Genomic DNA, 21,908 nt, shown 5'->3' on the forward strand with positions numbered 1-21,908 from the left:
TTGGAGGTTCTGACAATACAGCCAAGCAATCATGCTTAAAACAATACCAGTGGCCTTAGCCCTGGAAGAAGTATTAACAGAATCATACATACAATGCAAACAATGGGTAGTGACCTGTGCAATAGAAAAAACTAAGTTATTTAAAGGATTTTTATCTTCACAAATAGAAACTGTAGATAAAACATTCATCATACTTTCATAATATGTCAGAAAAAACTTTTAACATATGAGCCTGAAAATTTAAAATTCTCAAAATCAAAGTTGCAAAAGTATACAACATTTAAAAGACTGAGGAACTTTATACATCCTATCTGCATTTTTAGGGACAGTTAGGTTCATAGGTAGGTACTAGGCTATCTGCCAGAGGGCATTTATAAGCCTAGCCAGAGTGTGTCAGCTTTCGTCTCCCCATTGATTAATTAACTGATCTTCTGTCAAGCAGAGCCAATGAAGTGATCCCAGGGGTTTATTTTCTGTTACCCATCCACTCGTCAAAGTTTCTCTTGAAGAGTGTTAGTGAGGGGCTCTGCCTAATGTAGTTTGGAATTTTGTTCCAAAGCATGGGGAGTCTCTGTGACAGGACTCTATCCCTCCAGCATGTTCTATTTATTGTTGTGGTGAGGTTTAGCTCACAAGAGCACGTGGCTCGCAGTGACTTGGATTTCTTTAGGTGGAGCATGTCCATCAATTCTGAGTTGGACATGGCTTTGTAAGTCAGGCAGAGATCACCTCTGAGTAAGCGATATGCCACTAAGTACAGCCGGAGTTTTTTCAGTCGGGCTGCATAGGACATATGTTTGAGACCAGTAATCCCCTTGGTGAGGTACTTTTGTGGTCTTTCCAGTTGTTGGAAGTGTCTTGTGAGGTACATCCCAAATGGGGCATTGTACTCTATGATGGGTCTAATGAGTGACGACTAGAGTGGGACTATAACCTCTTTATTTCTAGATGCGAACCCTTTAGTAATTAGATGGGCCACACAGAAGGATTTCCTAACTACTTTGGCAATATGATTGTCAAAGGAGAGATTACTATCTACCTGGGTCCCCAGATCTCTTATTACCTCTTCTGTATTAAGGGGGCTGCCACCTATGTGGTAATTCATGGGTGTTTTGTTTTTCCCAAATGGGATGACTATGCATTTTTTGGCATTTAGCTTGAGGCCATGACTTTGACACCAGGTGTCCGTCTCAGTAAGGCCCTTTTGGAGGATGTCTGTGTCAGCCGGAGAGTCAATTATGGCTCCCAGTTTGCAGTCATTGGCAAACTTGGTTAGCCATAGTCCTCCTGTGTTTGCCTGTACTTCTGAGAAGTATATGCCGAACAGTAGGGGTCCCAGGACCGAGCCTTGAGGGACACCACTTGTGCCTGGTTTAGAGTCTGACCTGGAGCCTGCTATTCTTACCATGTGAGTTCTGTCTGTAAACCAGTTGGCAACCCATCTCGTGACGTAGGGGTTTATGTTCAGGCTGGTGAGTTTTTCTGTAATACCTGAGTGGGGAATGGTGTCGAAAGCCTTGGCGAGGTCAAGGTAGGCTGTGTGAACCACCTTTCCCTCATCTATGGCCTTGGTGACTGTCTCAAAGAAGTCAACCAGGTTTAGTAGGCATGATCTGCCCTTAACTAAGCCGAACTGGGTCGGGTCAAGTGTTTGGAGGTTCCCAATGTCTTTGTTAATGAGTTCCATGATGATGCACTCCATAGCCTTTTAGACCAGGCTAGTCAGGCTTATGGGGCGATAGTTACCAGGGTCAGTTGTGGCCCCTCCTTTGTGGAGAGGAATAACTGTTGCTGTGTGCCATTCTATGGGCATGTAGCCTGTGGAGAGGCTGAGGGTGAACAGCCTGTTTAGGTGGGGGGTTAGTTCATTCTGTAGTTCGTGCAAGATGCAGCCTGGGACACCATCTGGTCCCATTGATGCTGTGTTTTTGGCTTTTGAAAGGGCTGTTTTCACCTGTGCGAGTGTGATTTTTTGGGACACTACACTTTTCCATTATTGTTGTGGGCCTTTTTGGAGGTGAGATGGGGGGGTAAAGTTTGCACTGAATCTATCTGCCAGGATGTTAGCAATATCAGTAGGTTCAGTATATTTTGTGCTATTTTGCACTAGTTCAGTGTATATCTGCGAGTTGCCACTTAGATTCTTAACATAGCTAAAGAAACCTTTGTGGTTATCTTTTGAATCCTTGGCTATTTTTCTTTCGAAGTTAGCCTTGGATGATTTCATGAGGGACCTCAGTTTCTTACTGATACTGATCAGGGATGTCTTTCCTTCTTGGGATTTGCTTTTTTTTCCTGAACTAGTTTCCTCCTTCTATTGTATAGCCTGTTATACTCAGTTGGCTGAGTATCAGGAAAATTGCGGGCAGTACGACACATATCCTCTTAATAATACAGGAAAGGAGGAATGGATGTAGATTCTGAAAACCTTTCTGTGACAATTTATAGTATTTTCTGAGGGACTGAGAAACCTCAGTGTTCTCCTGGTGAAAACAATGGAACATTCTAACAATAGTCTCAGATAAAGAGAAACCCCCACAAGAAGAATCAGAAGCTGAGTTCTCCTCTGAGTCTGAATCAGAAACCTGAGGACAAAAGCTAAATATATCCCTGCATCTTCCTGTTGAGATTCAGAACCTTGAATCTCTTCAGGAAAAGAGGCAGTCCTCTTTCTTTTACCAGAAACTACTATGCAAAAATGATCAATAACCTGAATTAAACCCTGAGCCAGTCCCAGTAAACTACATGTTTGATTTTTAATAACTTTCTTAGTTCTATTTGCTATTTTCCTTTGATTCTTTGGATTCACTGAATATGAAATAAGTTTGATTATTTTCTAATTCTATCATTATTTTATGATGTAATATTTCAGTATATTATTTATTCTTCATTGTTAAATCACTAGTTAATTGACTATGTCCGTTTTGTATATTACGTTTAATAATATCTATTTCCTTTTGAAGTCCAGTTAACTGCTTATCCCATTGCTTCCTTTTATTTTTGTACCAAGTTAATATTCTTCTATATATGTATGCTTTTAATGCATCCCATTCATAGATTTCTGAAATGTCTTAATTTATGTTTAATTCAAGAAACTGTTGTAATTCTTTTATATAAAGTTCTTTAAACTCTTCTAGATTCGTTATATGCAATGGCGATCTAGTGATTGTCACCTTTTGTTTGATATGAATTTTCAAAAGTAATTGCATTGTGGTCTGTTAATGGACAACAGATTACTTTAGCATTGCTAAGAAATATAATTATTTCCTTTTATATAGATATATACACTCTGTCTATTCTTGAGTGCATGTTATACCTATGTGAAAAAAACATATAATGCAGAGAATCTTTATCTGCATATTCATTAACATCTTTAAGATTATATAGTTCAACAAATTCTGCTAGTGTTTTTGATGTTGCAGTTTTCCCTCTGGTATTTATAGAGTCAATGTTTTTATCATCTACTATACAATTGAAATCCCCAGCTATTATTAAGTTCCCTTTGGAGTGCTGGATTACTTCTTCTAACTGTTGCCAGGTATCCAATAAAATGTTAATAAAAGTATACAGTTTACCAATTATTAAGATAGTTCACATACAAAGCAGCCCAGGCGGTGGTGGTGCTGCGGTAGCGTTGTCGCCTCGCAGTAAGACACTGTCCGGTTCGATTCTCAGCTAGAGCGTCTTCTGCGTGGAGACATGCGTGAATGGGCGTACCTTCGTTGAAGGTTGTGCGTCAGGGCTGGTAACTCGGCACGTAAAACTCAACCACCAATCATTAGCGGACCGGAGTTCCGCTGTGGCGACCCCTAACTGGGAAAAGCCGAAAAGACACGACATACAAAGCAGCCCAGATTTATCTTGATATGATTATTATTTTTGGCATAATGACAGAATTTTTCCATAAAATCATTACCCCTCTTGTATTTTCTTATGTGATGAACTTGTTAATACTGCATAACCACTGAAGCTGAGTAAACTAAGGTCTTCAGTTAATAAATGTGTCTCTTGCAGAAATATCAGTTGTGGGTTTATAGTTTTAATATATTTAAATAAACTTAGTCTCTTACATTTATTATTCAACCCATTAACATTAATTGAGATCACCTTCATATTTAAACACTGCTATGTGTAGATTTAATTGAACTTGTATTCCAAAAGGCAGAATAATGTATAAAAGTTCTTGCTTGTGTACTGCTGTCAATAAAAAAAAAAAACTGTTTCAGTTTCCTTTTAGTTTGGCTAATATACTTAGGGAAGTAAAAAAAACACATACAAAAAATTGTAGTATCAAAACCTGAACCATGAACCCTTTTCTATCCGTGGGGTCATTATAACCCCTACAGTTAAGATGACAAGGCATAAAAGTGTCCCTCTCCCTATCGCAGACACTATACTCCAAGCCTGACAAGTCATTACTTGTCAATCAGAAAGTATGTTATCATTCTATAGGATAATTATAATAGTAAACCTATGGTTATTAACCAGTCTGATATATTCTAAAGTCAGTCTACTAAGGTTGACAAGCATTAACAATCCCAATAACATATCAAGAAATCATACAAGTTGATATGAATCATTTTTAACCAGAGAAGTTGTCTTACGGTTATGCTTAAACATAGGGTACACTGCTGTACTTATGCATTTTTTAATGCATGTTTACTATAAGCAAATCTTTCAACATTCTTTCTTATGTTAAATCCTTATCTTTTTTTTCTTTCTTAAGTGTAAGTAACCCAAAAACAAGATGAAAACCCACATAATATTAGCTTGTATAATTTATGTTTGGATATTGTTTCTCTGGTTTACTTAGGATAGATTATGTAAAAGTCATTATACAACTTGTAGCAGTGTCATATGTATGTGATTATATACATTTTAGAAATCATGAAAAGGTGAAGTGTAACTTATGTAAACTTAAAACAACCCTATAAATAGAAAGATTTGGTTTATATACAATATTATTTAACACACTAACAATCCACATTGAATTATAAAGTCAAATGACAATGCAGTCAGCATAATTAAATTGATATAAATAGCAGTAAGGTATTGAGCAAGTTTCCTTTTCTGAGTTAACAAGCTAAGAAGCATTTAAAGTAACTCAGTCTGTATCACACTAAAACTGTTTGAAAAGTTTTGTTTGTATGTGATCTTATTTAATAAAGAGAACGAAAATAATGTGCAGGCCAAGGGGCAAACACTCCGTTGTGGAAATAAACGTAAATAACTTGAGAATATAATAAAGTCACAACGGAAAGGCCAGGCAGGAAAACACAGTCACTAAATCCTCCAATAGAAAAGATAAAACGTGGTATTTATTGCAACAAATGGTAAGCGCTTTCGCAGTTAAGCTTCATCAGACCTGATGAAGCTTAACTGCGAAAGCGCTTACCATTTGTTGCAATAAATACGTTTTATCTTTTCTATTGGAGGATTTAGTGACTGTGTTTTCTTGCCTGATCTCATCTTATTTAATGTTCAAAGTTACCCTTTTACAGATAGCTTTAGCCTTAGATGTATTGCCTTTATCTAATGCCATTAAAAGGATCACAACACTCTGTAACATACATCATCCTTCATAGACTAAAAAGAAACATCAGCAAGTACAGAAACTGTAATCAGCAACTTTTCCTTATACGCGACTTTTATTCTTACGGTTTGTAGATAAATGTCAGTGTGGAATAGATATGTGAACTACAGAATGAAATTGCCTCCTCTTATCGGACTATTTGTTTTTGTGACAGAAAACTTTCAAATCAATTAATTGTTTGTAATGAAAAAGTAGATAGTTAATCAGTAAATGTGTAGACTTAACATGAAATCTGTAAAGCAAAACTGTTTTTTATTTTGACTGTATGTTTAAATTAAATTATAATTTGTGGTAAACTATTAATACACTTAGATACAGTGAAATAGTGTACGTGTCATTTTAAGAGCTTAGAATGATAAAACAACTATATCTGAGTGCTGTAAAGCAGTAACATCACCATGCTTCTTTTACTTTCATTTTAGTGTCTTTAATTGACTGTGGGAAAACCCAGGCTTCAGAATTGCTTCATGAAGCTAGGTTGTTGTTGCTCTTTCGGCTTTTCCTGGTTAGGGGTCTCCACAGCGGAACGCCGGTCCGCTAATGATTGGCAGTTGATTTTTACGGTGCCGAGGTGCCAGTCCGACACCCAACCTTCAACGAAGGCACGCCCATTCACGTATGTCTTTCGAACGCCACTTGACCGTGGGGAGGACACGCAGACTCCACACAGAAGGCGCTCCAGCCGAGAATCGAATGGGAGAAGTTCTTGCTGTGAGGAAAAAATGCTACCGGTGCACCACCGCGGCTTGAAGACTTCTAAAACAAACAAACAGTGTAATCAGCTCGAGATTCCGGCGGGAAACTAGAGACTGAAAGTGTGGTGCTTTTCATTCTTTGTGTGTAGCTCAAGCTTCTTGGCTTACTCTGTTCATTTTTATGAAAAATATTACCACAGACTTAAAAAAAAAATTTCTTTAAGAAAACGATCATAAATACTGTATAAATGAGTTGATATACATCTTAAAACAAAACATTTCTTGTGTAAATCATGTACTCTAAAAACAAATTTATCTATATTAAACATATTATTAAAGCTTTGTTAGAAGTTAAGCAAGGCTATCAACTATAAATATAAGTAAAGAATCAGTGCAACCAACATTCAAATGACTATTAGTACAATCTCCCGCCCGACCCAAACACAACTATCCCCAGTTGTCATTCATTTTCCTAGTGTATATTAGGTAACCTATAAGCATTGTTAACAGGTCCTATACTTATGACTGCATTGTCTATTTGATTCAAGTATTAATGTTGGTATAAATTCAAAGTACTAAAGATAAATTAATATGAGCTACCTTTTCCTGATGGTGTAGAGTGCTGAAGATTTATCTTTCCCTATCCATAAACTGCAGGTGCTTAATAATGCAAAAACATTTTATTTTAACAAGTAAATAATGAAAGTCATTTGTCCTTTTTTTTTTTCCTGTTGTCTGCCAGTTATTCTTCTCAGCTTAACATTTGAGGCTGTGTCCCAAGGAATCCATTTCTTCTGTTTGAACTAGGAAGTTGTTTTTAGAAAGAAAAGAAACTGCAGTATCCAAGGTTTCAAATGTTCTGGTGCCTTCCAAGAAAAATATGCGAAGTCTAGCCGGAAATAAAAGATGAACTTTTAATTGTTGTTTAAGTTTCTTAATTAATGGCAAACATTCCTTCCTTTTTGCTACCACTGTAGAAGAGTAGTCATTATCAAACCTAATACTGTTGTCATTTTTATTTGAGAAATTGGTCCATGCAGACTTCAGAACCAGTTATTTATCCAGTGAAGAGAAAAAAACTAACTATGACAGATCTTAGTTTGGTTTTATCCTTGTTGTACATGGTTGAGTTAGTCAAAGACCAATTTGCCCTCTCAATTTCATATGAAAAGGCTTCTTGCAGATTTAAAGCTTTGGGAAACCAGGTTGTGAGGAAATTGATCATGTTTTGAGCCTCCAAATTTTCATATAAACTATAAATCCAAAGATTATTCCTCCTAGATCTGTTCTCGAGATCATCCACTTTATTTATTAAAGATGCATTTTGCTTCAAAATAAATTCTACTTGTAGTTCTTGTTCTGTTAATCTGCCATCCAGGTCATTTAAGGAGTTTTCCATCCCACTCATTTGGATCTTTTGTTGCTGCATCATTTCTTTTAATACCTCTATTTGTCTGGAAGTTTCTTCTTTATACAAATCCAGTTAAATATTGGCAATTTTTTCTGATAAAACAAACCAGTGACCTTTAAATATTATATCCTGTAATTTTTTTGAAGAAATTAGTCCTGGATTTCAGTTTTTCCTATCAGTAAATATAAAGACTGTCAGAGCTCAATAAAAGTACTGCTAACTAGCCTGCATCTTGGTGCCTCTTCTTGCACATTTTGTTCCAATGGATCTCCTCTGGGAGTTGTTCAGGGGAAGTATCAGAAAGTGGAGATCCTCTACTGGAACTGACTGGAAGCTAGCTGGAACTGGCTGTCCCTTTGGAATAGGCCTGACTGATTCAGAGCTTGTAACGGAAAAGGGAATAGGGAGTAGATCCGATTGATTAGAGACCAGATCTCTAGGAAGAGAAAAAGCCCTTTCCACAACCTTGAAAGCAGACAGACTCAGAGAAGCCATGGCCACCTGCACCAGAGCCAAGACTTCCAGTATGGTTAGATCATGACTCCTGTTGGATCTGTGCCTGGAGGAGGGAAAAGGACCCAAGCTTTCCAGCGTAGAGGCTGCAAGGGCAAAGATGGTTTCAATAACATCAGAGTAGATCCTGGCCCCACAGCCTTGATGCCATAATTTCAGCTCCCAGACCCATTCTTATCCAATGGTGTAAGTGCAGAACTGGTCAGGGATGCTGTTGGAATCAAAGAAGTAATTATTTTCAGATCCAGCTCCAGACCTCTTGGAACTGTTGAATCCTGGGCACTCTGAAACTGAAGGATGGATCAGACAAGGAAACAGTATTGTGTGAGTAGTGGTTGGAAGACTCACAGATCCAATAGGGTGACAGAGCTAGAATGATCCCTATCTGGATCTTAGCTCTAAGAAATTTTCACATCATCCTATCCACATCACCTTCTGAAAGACTTCTGGATGACCTACAGGATGTGGTGGATTGGGGCATGGAATGCTTTTTGGCAGTATGCATGAAGGTAAAGTACAGAGTAGGAGCTATAGGATCCAGGATGAATTCTGGAGGACAACCTCTTTGACTGTGTGAAGTACCAGGTTTCAGATCCAAAGACTTGGGATCTGAGATTGGAGCTGTGGGACTGGCTGAAATTATGACTGAATCTGAAACATTATGATCCAAGGATTTTGGATCTGTAGAACGAACCTTTGGGTCAGAGGATGTCGGATCCAATGATTCTGAGATTTTAATAGGCAGTTCCAATGAAGTCCCAGGGGACTTTGATGGAGAGTACTTTCTCTGTTCCATAGCAGCAGATTTAGAAGTTTTACTGGGGGTTTGAGCCCCTGAAGAAGGTGGAAGGAGGCTTTTCAAAATAGGTTTACTGTGTCTGTCAGCTAACATTCTCGAGTTGTCGGCTTGTCAGCCATAACAGGGAAGTAGGTATTAATGGTTCTATAGCAGAAAAGGACCTACTAAAGAAAAACTATAAGGAAAAAAGAGAGAAAAACTTTTTTTTAAGAAGGGAGAAAGAAGAAGAAAGAAAAGAAAAATTACCAGCAATGGTAATAAAGAGTTACCTTGTAATAGAGAGCCGGAGAAAAAAATTACCAACTATGGTAATAAAAGTATATACTATAATAAAATATAGTAAAGTGACTGATGCTGAAAAATAGTACTTGAAAGCTGGTATACAGGTGCTAACAAGAAAAGTAAAAATTTAAGTAAATAAAGATACATTTACTTATGAATAAATTGCTATAAATGCTCGACAGAAGGACCCTAAATCTGACCATGATGGTGGCAAATGAGATTTGGAGTACTGAAGGTGGACTAAGACATTATGGATAGAGGGAGGAGCTTGAGAGCTGGATCCAAAGTCTAAAGTTTGCAGCCGAGTCAGATCAGAGGATCAGATCTGTAACAAATTTGTTCAGGAAGAATGAAAGGGATAACATCACATTGGTAAGATACAAATTTAGTGAAGGTAGTAGCAGCGATTTGCAATATATGCAATTTAACTGTGTGGGACAACAGTCTTATAAAATGCTCAGCCAATTCTAAATGCAAAAATTCATTCCAAGACACAGCAAAGTAGGCTATTTCAAAACACTAGCAGTAGCACACTCTAAGGCAAAAAAATAAAAAACAGAAAATAGTCATTCCCAGGTGCAGCGGGATCTGGTTTATCATCAAAGTCAAGTAGATGTCCTCAGGCATGTTTATATACTCACACATTGAATAGAAGATCCTGCACAAAAGGATTTCATATTCTGGAATGAACTAAACCCAGTCTGTTTACAAGACTGAAATGAAGAAGCTTTCTACCAGTGGTTCATATAGATGATACCACCTGATCAGCTCTTTACAGCAGCGTATAGTAATTCTTCTTTAAAACATGTTTACCAGTTCACCTATATATACATGAACTAACATACGTTGACCATATCCATTTTACTTACATTGTGAAGCTAACACCTAAATTAAGCCATCAGATTTTTATATGTGTCCAAATTGTATGTTCCAGTACTACAAATGAAAGTTAGATGCAAACAGAACTACTTACCTCAGCAATACTTATAAGCAATATAAATAGAGGAGGAGGTATACAATTAGCTCTTTCCAGGTACTTCTCTCTTAAATCTTCTGGAAGCATCCATTTGGATATATGGATATGCATTCTATCACACCAAGTACATGCCTGGCACTTCCCTCCTTCTCCTCCTTCTTCTTCTTCTTTTTCTTCTTCCGTGTTTTCCACATCTTCAGGATCCTCAACTCCGCTTGCCATTTTCACTGAAGCTGAATCAAGTCAGTTCCTTTGCAGCCAAATCTACAACAATGAAAAACATGCTGAGCTGTCACAGTGTTCCATAATGAGGATGGTATATTGTGTGACTTGCTTTATTATAACAGTCTATCTACTAAACAGCATAAAACAAAAATTTCCACTACAAAATATAAACTCTGGTCATCGTCTACAAACAGTCCAGTATCTAACACAGGTAAGACCTACAATGATCAATAAAGATTCATCCTTCTAATTCTGCCTTCTCAAATGCCTTCATATTAAAGTAACATATGGGTGTTACCCTGAATATTCAGAGACCCAGGATAACACCTACACACATTATGCTACATGCCATACTGTTCTGTAAATAAAAGATAAAAAAACAACTACTGAAATGTTCACACAGAAAAGGCACACTGGCAAAAATATCAAAAAATACCCTGGTAAAACAATCTTTTCCCTGTGTCATACCAAAAACCTCCTTCAAAGGAGGCCCGTGAGAAATGAGCAAACAATCCCTTAAGGACATATACACAGTCTAGCTTGATTATTTCTGTATGCCCACTGATTTTTTTTAACTTTTGATTAAATGCATTCAGGTCCAAACACTACTAGCTATAATCACATTCACCCCTTTTTTAAGAGCTCATTAGTACAACAATATAGGAATAGCGTGATAGTTTGTCTTTCCTTGAAAGCACTCAGCTTTTTAAAAAGCCTTACATCTGCAACATTGGGAGGACTGTTAAAAGGGTCACAAAAGGAGAAGCCATGCAGACAAAAAAGTCAAAAAGACCCAGTAAAGCAGAATTTTTATGGTGCAATACCTTAAACCTCCTCTGAAAGAGGCCCATGGGGAATACGCAAATTACCCCTTTAGGATACAAAAGTGTTCTATCTACATGGCTTCTGAATGCCCACAAACATTTTTTTAATTTCGTAAGTCTTTATAAAGTCATTCACTTGAGTAAAGCCAACACACACTAGCTGTAGACATGACACGTTTCACCCTTTTGATGAACTCATTAATATAGCATAAGAGGAGAGTTGGTCATTCTCTGAAAACACTCAGCTTTTAAAAAGCCTTGCATCTATTACATTAGGATGACTACAAACTTTCCCAAATAAGGACAAACACAAAAAGTGAAAAGGTCAGACTGCTTGCTATTTTGATAGAATACATGCAAGAAACAGGAGGAGATAAAATATGGCAAACAATTATTCTGAAAGAAAGATGTTAATCTAGTCAACTCCTCTGTTCTAGAAATTCATGTATCCCTTGTTTGCTTACACAAATGGCACTTGTTATAGTTGCTTCCATTTTGATATGTACAACTTCGGATTTTTCTAAGCTAAATTAATGTCTGTTTCCACTGGCAATATTACATACTGCTTTAGCTGCTACCTTAAGGGCAAAATAATCGTAGCACTTTACAAATGTGTGCACCTATTTCACTCTTCTCATGTAACAAGTGTATAAAATGTATATTACGATAATTATAAATAACAGAACTGTACATAACTAGGATTCACATTATTCACATTTACAAGCTCAAGATGGTTCATTAGAATGCAAAACAATATTTACTGTGACACTGTAAATTGACTTGCACGAATATGTATCTTTCCTGTTTATTAGTCCAAAGAGAATACTTTTATTAGACTCTTTATATATCCTTATATGTTCATATATTCTATATATGTACAACAAAAAACAGGGTCCACAACAGCATACTGTAAATCCAATAATGCAAAATGAATGCAGAAAGGGTAACTCCAAACCTTTTAATGTCTTAAAACCAGAAGTCTTAGTGCTTTCATTCACCACCACTGAACTTCATCAGAAACTGGTTAAAAATAAACTAAGTCCCCTTATATAACCTTTTGAAAAATGCACCAAAAATTTTAAAGTGACATACATCAAATAAACATATACAAACCCACCACTTTAAAACATAGACCATTCAGAGATGTATATTCTTATATGTTTATATATTCTATATATGTAAATGACTCCTTAAAACCTTCTTCATATATGTCAACAGTCCTTTCCTATATGGCCTGGGTTGTATCTGAAAAGTGCCCTCAGACCAATTCACTTAAAGAGTTAATAAATCGAATGAATAAAATAAACTGGGCCACATTATAACAAAGGATGATAATTAATTAATTAATTAATTAATTAATTAATTAATTAATTAATTAATAAAAATAATTCTCTCTTATGTGGTGGTTGTATGACTAAATCAGTACAGACGTATAAAAGTATTTCTGTTTAAAGCAAACAATTGAGAGTGACTTCTAGATATGGATCAAGGCACGTCTAAAGCAGCACTCAACAAAACAATGAGGTGAACTAAAATCCTGCAAACAAAGGTGAAACAGAGCAATTTAGTCAGCATTTTCTTGCATGTGTTAGGCAGAAAGAGATAAATAAGGATCAAACTGGCTAGGCTTGACAAATTGACAGTAATAAAATGTAAACCTTTCTGCAAATCGCACAAAATGTGTAATTTACATTGTTCAAGGGGGCCTAAAAAGTCAGTAGCTCTGAGTACAGTGTAAAGAATGAGTTAGAGCAGACCAAAAGATACAGTTATCTGGACTCATTGAAGCTTCTTGGAAGCTGAAGACAGCAATTTACTTACTGCAAACATCAACAAAGAGGCCATGTTCATCCATGAAGGCAACATTACCTCAGACAATAGTGACAACTAAAGTTTAGGTAGATACTGCTTGACAGAGACAGTAAAGTACAAGAAGCAGAAACTCGGACAGAATTGCAGATATTTCACTGCTCATCTATCTCAACAATTTGGAAAATTGCACATGATGAAAAAATTTGAGGATTTGTGGTCGGATCTATATTATTTCAAGCGAACGCTTAAAATAGTGAATGCTGTTTAATAAAGTCGAAATCCCGAAATCTCAAAAACACACAGAACAGCGATTTTTTTCCCCAGGGAAAAAAATCACTGATCCGTAATAAAAAAAAAAATCCAAACACAAAATAAAGTAGGGGGCTTCACCCACCACACCAGCCAATGTGGGAGGCTCTGCCCCCACAACCCCCTACTTAAATACGCCATCTCTGGAATCGCACAAAGTTTTGAACACAGCTCAGTGATTTTTTTTCCCTGAGAAAAAAATCACTGTTCAGTGTGTTCGGGATTTAGGGATTTTGACTTTCTTGGGTTGATTAAACAGCGTTCACTATTTTAAGTGTTTGCTGAACTAATATAGACCCTTGTGGTCTACAGAAAAGGTTAAGGATGTGGATATAAGTGAGTTTCTTAAAAGGTGGTTGCTGTGGAGACTTCAGTTTTAGCACCATACAAATGAAAGGGTTTCTGAACTTTGGTTCCCCCTTACCTATAAGAAACTCAATGAATCCAACATCACTGGTGGTGTGATTCCAGAACTTTCAGGAAAGGCAAGAGATATTTCAGCTGCCTCAGAAAGACAATCATCTTTGCTTAAGGGTAACCCTGTGTGATTCAACAATAACCACCCATCAAGGGTACTCCAACAAGTTAAGCCCTATGCCAAAACCTTGTGATTCCTTAAGAAGTGACGTATAAAATACTATACCAATGCCTCCATTGTGTTCTCCATGGATAGGACATTAAGAAAGAAGATCCTGCTAAAACGAAGACTGCCATTAAGAGGCATTACCAAATAGAAACAGAGATTTGACTGCACTGAGCTCCCTCATCTCTGAGTAGTACTCCGAATACATAGCAAGTCATGAACAGAAGAAAAAGACTGAGCCATGCAGAGAGGTACAAAAATGTAAACCAATCTGGAACTAACTTTTGTTTATATTATGTGCAACTGTCAGAGGTATGCTTAATATGACACTTTACACAAGGGCCACAGGGAGTGGGGAAGAAGTATGAGGAATCAAACTTTGGATCTAAATTGGTCAATTTTGTAAACATTTCTAAATTTAATGCATATGAGAGTATGGTATTTGCTTTTGTTACAGTGCTGCAATTGTGGTACAACAATGGAGATGAAAGGTTCATATCATATTGTAAAATTATTTCATAAAAAAAAAAGAAAAATAAGGAGAATGGAGCTGCCATTTTACTGACTTAAACAATGTTTGACATTGTACTTGATATGTCACTACAGGGGTAGGTTTCTTCTTTATGACACATGGATGACATCATGAAAAGTGGTCATAGTCAACTAGCTACAGATTTTAGGTTAAGCCAGAGATTCAGACAATGAGTGACGAAAGGAAGAATTTTCTGAGTTGAAGACCTTCTCTGTGCTGAGATGCAAATGTTTTTTTCTTGGAAGTATGACTGACTACCATACAGGCACAGAGGTGGTCCTTTCACACTAAAAAGAATAGGGGATGGCTTAGAACTAAATGTTTTATAATATAAATGATTAATGTAGGATAAATGACATTTGAGACAGAGACTTCAAGAACAGGAACATTAGAAATGCTTATAAAGTGTGAACACTTGTGAGTGGGAGCCACATCAGTCCTACTGTATAATTGTCATTCTCATAAGAATGTAAGTTTATATCCTGGCTAAGGAGCAGTCCTATAGGCAGTGGTCTGAATGAGGTTATGACGTGTGGTTTCAAGTATTTTTGTCTCACTTGCTATTTAGAATTTTCCTTGTTTTTGGCTTTCTGTTTCAGCTTGACAAAAAGTTTAGAAATCTAGTCAGGTTATGTTTGTTTTCACACAACTACATTCCTTTGGAATATATCTGTTTAGTGAGTGATTCCTTCAGTTGAGTTCTACTAGATACTTCTATTCCTTGCTTTGCAATACATTCAGGCTGCAACATTTTACTACCTTTCTTACTTCTACTGTCTCTGTTCCTGTGGGTTCCTATGCCACAGGTATATGCTTCTATATATATCTTTAACTGGTTCAGGTTCTCCTCTCTGTAACCTTTGCTCCATTTTAGTACATTTAAAGCTTTATTTAAAAAAAGTTTTTATTTCCATTTTGATAAACAAGTAAACTATGACAAATAATTAAACATAGAAATTTAAAAAAAAATAATACAAAGAAAAACAATATATAAAAACATAATAACAGCTATTTATAAGAGTGTCTACTTAACCCTAAATTTTCTGAGAACTTTCAAAAAATAAGAATTATTCCTGAATGTTCAACATTTGTGTATTTTATTGTTCTTTAAACTTTATCCACATGTTGTAAGGAGAAAAAGTGATTTTAATGGATCTTGTTTTGATGATAATGAAATCCAGATTGAATACTTTAGTTGCAATGCTCTTGAATTCCTTAAAGATGGAGTAGTTTCACTGTTCCACTTCCTAGTTATACATTTTCTTGTAATTGTCAGAGTGCACCATAACAGCTGGTATTTTAGTCTCTTGACACAATCAGGTATCTGAGTATTAAGTAAAATTAATGACTATGTTAGAAAAAAATAATAGTAAATAATGCCTGTAAGAAAAGATTAATATTAGACCAATATGGTTTGAGAACAACCAGTCAAAAAACATGTTTCCAGTCTGCTTTAATCTCCATGTTACATCTCTTTCCTTAAAGATTAATTCAGTTTTATGAGGTATAAAAAAGTACCTATGCATACATTTCCAAGAAAATAACCTCCATTTAAGGGAAAAGGTTGTCTGTTTTGATAATAATATAATTGCTCTTTTACCATCCTCATTAGCTGAATTGTTGTTAATAAGTTTAAAATAATCACAATAATTTCCAGTATATTTTTTTGTTTCTTTTCTGATCACATTATATAATTTGGATATCAAACCTTTACTAAGTGTGTTTTGCTGAACAAATAATGTTAGAAATTCAATTAATTTAGGTATAGAATTTCTTACCCTCACCTGCATTACTTTAATTTTATTATCTACAACTTGCCTACAAGTTTGTCATGTAAATAATATTTATTTATTAAATAATCATCCGAATGCAGCTTATCATTAATCAACAATTGAGACCAATATATCAGATTATTTTCTTAAAATGAAATCATCATTGATAACTTTCAAGATGAAATATTCTTTTGAGTATACACTATAGGAAAAAGAAGAAATACCCAAGCTTTATATGGTGGATTTCTATAAATAAACTTTCTGAAATTATTTAATAAGGTAGAAATATAATAAACATTAGTTATTTGGTGGTTACTAGCTGCAAAGTGATCTTTTAAAACCAAAAGAAAATGGCTATTTGATATTAAATTTCAATTAGATTTTAAAAAAATGAATAGATTTTAACCAAAGATTTCCCTGAAACACCTTCCATTTAGCTGTGTAATAATTATTTGTAAAAAGAGATATTGTTTTTATAACTGAGGATAAAGAGGAAAGTTCTCTAGATCTGGAAAACCAATTCCCAGGTTAACCAGTCTGTAATATGATGATTCAAAGATATTCTGGGTTTATTTGGAAACCAAAGATATTTTAAGATTAACAAATTGAACTCCTTTATATAAGATCTTGGGGGAGGTAAAGATAGTGATTGTATAATATATAACAATTTGGGTAAATTACCATTTTAATTATAGTCAGTCTTTCATCCATAGTAAAAAAAAGTTTATTACACTTATTTACTAAATTCTTTATAATAATTAAACTATTATTATAATTAAAATGTATTATGCTATTGATGTTACTGATTATTATTATCCCTAAGCATTTTATGTTATTTTCTTGCACTATACAGCTATTAAATCTAATGTTTTAATTGCCAGTATTGGAATTTATAGGAAATATTTTTGTTTCATTATCATTAAAAGAAAGACTAGATTTTCTTTGAAATAATTACATCACCTCAAAACAGCAGAGAGAGAGAGAGAGTGAGTTATTATTTCCATTTATGGTTAAGAAAATGTAATCTGTGAACAACTGAATTTTAGATGTGAGATTTGTACTTATTCTTATACCTTTGATTTCTGAATTAAATGTTATGAAATTAGCATATGGTCTCATCATTAAAGTAAAGAGTAAAGGTGATAGAGCACATCCTTGTTTAGTTCCTTTCAAAATATGCATAGTCTGGGAGGTATATGTACCTATTTTTAACAAAGCCTGGCAGCCTTTATAAAGTAGATTAATAAGTTGCATAAAGTTACTTGAAAAATTATATTCTAATACTAATACAAGATAGTTTTAATTAACTGAATCAAAGGCTCTTTCTCTATCCAAACTAACTAAAGTCAAGCTGTCTTTTTGAATTATTTGCAAAATCAATTATAGTTATTATTCTATTAATATTATCATAAGAGTTTCTATTCAAGATAAAGTCAGTTTGGTCTTCATCAACCAAAGAAGGTAAATATTTCTTTAATCTATTAGGATGAATTGTCATAAATATTTTGTAATCTATATTTAAAAATGAAATTGGTCTATAAGAAGAACATACAGTAGGGTCTTTGTCAATTTTTAAAATCAGAGAAACAAGAGAATATTTCCAAGACGGGAATATTTACAAGACCTTTACTTAAAGTAAAATTTTATGTAATATGATTAGGGCTTTTTGGGCATTAGTTCATATATTTCAGGGATAATATCATCATTACCCGGAGGCTTATTAGGCTTTAAACCATTAATTTGAGCTTGACGTTCAGACTTCAAGATGAACTTATCAATTATTTCCATTTGGTTAACCGATAACTTGTTTTTTGTATATATTTTTTAATAAAAATCTTAATTACTTCTTTAGAATCTAATAATGCATTGTTTTTATATGACATAACTTACTAAGTATTTTTGTTTTAATAGCTAAACTATGCACAGAATTTGGATTAACAGAAACATTCTTTATTTTGAACCTTTCCAAGTTAATCATAGTTCTATGATTGAGAATCTCTAAATATTTGCTGTTTAATTCATCAGTTTCTTTTATTTTTTTAGTCTTATCTTTTTGGTCATGTAATTTTAACTTATCAAGTTTTTCTTGTATCTCATTCAGTTTGTTATTCCATTGTTTTTTCTTAATCATATACCAATTAGTGATTCTCCCAAACAAGTATGCTTTTATTGCACCGCATACATATATTTCAGAGGTATCTTCAGTGTAATTGAGTTTAATAAAAAAAAACTGAATTTCTTTTGTAAGGAAATCCTTGAAATCATTTAAGTTGGTTATGTATGCCAGTATTCTTTTAATCTGAATATTGTTATCAATTTAAAAGTTATGGCATTATGATCTGAAAGGGGGCATGATGCCACCTTTACTTTACCTAATCTATTTAGCACCTCATTTGAAATGTATAATCTATCAGTTCTACAATATGTGCCATGCCTATGTGGGAAGTGAGTGAAAAAGTGATTCTGAATCTGAAAAGTAATTTATATATTTTGACATGAAATAATTCAGTAAAGTCAATTAAAGCCTTAGCAGAAACTAAAATTCTCTTTTTACCAGCAGTATTAGCATCCTTGTCTGTCAGTATACAATTAAAGTCCCCTGCCAAAATAATACTTCCTTTTGAAATTTGAACAATCTGGTTTAAATATTGTTCACGGTTTTAACTCCTCTTCCCAGGATCCAATAAATATTGATAAAACTGTATAATTTCCTATTAAATTCTAATGTAACTGAACAAAAAGTACAGTTTTGTACCTACCATAAATGTAGATGTTCGAGTGTTCACACTGCTACAGTCATTACACTTGGGTTATCCTGCTGTCAGGCGGTTCCGCAGTCGGCCAGAGATCCAAAGTCTTGGTCCGGCGTCAGTTGCTGTCACTTCTTCCCTGACGTCAGTGCGCCAGGGGTATATAAGATGCATCCGATGCCATTTTCTTCAGTTTTTCTTGCCCCAGATGTCAGGTGACCCCAAGTAGGTAGGCAATACACATTGCTAATAAAACATACATAAAAAATAAAAACAATACCTTCAGTTACAAGCAAATACACCACAAAGGTTGTATAGGATAGAAAGGTATAGATAATTCCAGCTAGGACAGAGGGGATGGAGGGAGGGTAACCTGGACTGCAGCAGTGTGAACACTCGAATATCTACATTTATGGTAGGTACAAAACTGTACTATGTTCATCATGTTACACTGCTGCAGTCATTACACTTGGGTAGAATCCCAAAGCTAAGGTTGGGTGGCTGGTCTATAAAGAGTTAGGATTGGCTATGATGCCCTGCAGAACTACAGTGGCAAATCCTGCTCTGGATTTAGAGTAAAGAGGCAAGTGGTAATGCTTGGTAAAGGTGTGCACTGAACTCCAAGGTGCAGCCTCCAAAATTTCCTTGGTTGGTACTCCTCTGAGAAAGGCTGTTGAAGTAGCTGTTGCTCTGGTAGAATGTGGCCTAATGTTATTAGGGACTGATTTTCCATGCTGTGTGTAGCAGTAACGAATACAGTGTCCTATCCACTTGGAAACAGTCTGCTTTGAAATAGACTTGCCCTGTGATCCTGCAGCATATGCTACAAACAGTTGCTCAGTTTTCCTGAAAGCTTTTGTTTTGTCCAAGTAGAAGCGTAGCTGCCTGTGTATGTCCCAAGAGTGCAGACATTTCTCCCCTTTATTCTTGGGGTTTGGACAGAAAGTTGGCAAATGGATGGTTTGGTTAAGAGCCACACTAGATACCACCTTTGGCATGAAGGTAGGGTTTGTCCTTAAAGAAACCCTGTCCTGATGAAATATTATAAAATGTTCCACTGCCATTAATGCCTGTAGCTCTGAGACTCTTCATGCTGAAGTTACTGCCAGGAGCAGAGCTGTTTTCCAAGATAAAAATTTTAGATCGGCTGTATTGGCTGGCTCAAAAGGTGGCAAGGTCAGTTTTTCCAAAACAAAATTGAGGTCCCATGTTGGTGGTGGTGCTCTCCGGGGTGGTCTTATGTTTTTAGCCCCTCTGAGGTACTGCTTTAGCAAGGGATGAGAGAATAAAGGAGGATCCGTGTTGTAATGAGCTGAAATGGCAGAGGCGTGGATCTTAATTGATGAGAAGGATAGGCCTTTGTCCAGCATCTCAGTTAAGTATTGTAAAATCTGAGGAATGTTTGGGACAAGAGGGTCAAGACTTTGAGCCTGGTTCCAGGCACAGAATCTCTTCCATTTCTCTGAGTAAGATTTCCTGGTGCTAGGCCTCCTGGCCTCCAAAATTACATCCATAACAGCTTTAGAGAGGTGTTGCCTGTTTGACTAATGAATCTGCCATGCAGCCAGGTTTAGGGTTTTGAGCTGACCGTGCAGGATCTGATTGTTTTGTTGAGTCAGAAGGTGTGAAATTTGAGGCAAAATCCATGGTGGGCCTTGAGCTAAGCTCTTTAAGATTGGGTACCAGTGCTGGTGTGGCCAGTCTGGAGCAATCAGGATCATCTGTGGTTTTTCTTGTCTGGCTTTTAGGAGTACCTTTGAAAGGACAGGCAGTGGTGGGAAGGCATAAACTTTTAGGCTTTTCCAGCTGAATGAAAGAGCATTCACTTTCCATGCTTGTGTGTGGTAAGTCCTTGTGCAGAATTTTTGTAGTTGGCAATTCAGTGGGGAAGCAAAAAGATCTATGTCTGGGCACCCCCATTTTTGTGTTACCATGCTGAAGATTTGTGGATTCAATTTCCATTTGTGAGGGTCCATGATATTTGCATTTGTTAAGCTTTCACTTACAGTGCTTTGTAATTAAGCAGGTCACCATATTGGTCAGCCATAGGGCTCTTTGTTTCTACTTGAGTGGTTGCCTCCTTCCCCTGTAACTGAAGTAAACTGACTCTTACATTAAGAGCTGCAATACTTACTTACCTTATAGCTTTAGGACACCTTAGGAAACCTTGTAAACTGTAATAGCCTGACATTTGAACAAGTAATCCTTGTAAAAATTCCCAAAATTGTATACTGTTGGTCTGTCTTTCCTGCTAAACATAAGTGAAATTACAGTGCTGAGTGCAAGTAACATTAAAATTAAAGTACTGAGTGCAAATAACACAGTGCTGAGTGCAGATTTTAGGCCCTTACATTCAACTTATCTCTGGTGTGGTGTCTTGAGTCAATCAAGGTATTCCTTGTAACCACTCCCACTGCCTTCTCTTTTCCCCCACCCCCCTCTTTCCTCAAACAGGTTAAACTGCTACAATTCAGTACAGGCATCATTTTCAAATGTAGGTGCTTAGGATTTCCCTCTCTCTTCCCCCTTGGCTGACCTGGTGTGACTTAGTGTAAGTTTCTTCATTGTATGGATCTTTTACTGTTTTTTGTGTAACTGAATGACCTGCAGCTAAATTCTGGTTCTGCACAGACTGCTCTATTTTTTTCAGAGGCTCTATAAGTAGCTAGTGACTTTACTGAATTTCTGTGCTAATATTTGTGTTTAAACTGAACCTGTACCTAGAGAAAGTGTATAATCAGAGCTCCTCCTTGCTGCATGTGTTTTTTAATGTTTAAATTGCACATACACATTGAAGAAGTGCTTTTATGACTTGAATAACTTGGGCTAGCT

At 35.9% G+C, this 21,908-nt stretch overlaps 1 protein-coding gene across 4 annotated transcripts in view; it reads right to left on the minus strand.

Moving 5' to 3' along the window:
* The window catches only part of RHBDL2 (rhomboid like 2), a 595,588-nt gene that overhangs the window by 476,092 nt on the left and 97,588 nt on the right, over positions 1-21,908 (minus strand). For all 4 annotated transcript variants that reach the window (XM_044083432.1, XM_044083438.1, XM_044083448.1 and 1 more), the window contains exon 2: positions 10,267-10,533. In XM_044083432.1, the coding sequence (XP_043939367.1) occupies positions 10,267-10,491 (225 nt within the window). In that variant the 5' untranslated portion in view covers positions 10,492-10,533. The remainder of the gene's footprint in view (positions 1-10,266; positions 10,534-21,908) is intronic.

The sequence above is a fragment of the Protopterus annectens genome, chromosome 1.part1 (genome assembly GCF_019279795.1).
Source record: "Protopterus annectens isolate FY-2018-M chromosome 1.part1, PAN1.0, whole genome shotgun sequence".
Taxonomy (NCBI): Eukaryota; Metazoa; Chordata; order Ceratodontiformes; family Protopteridae; genus Protopterus; species Protopterus annectens.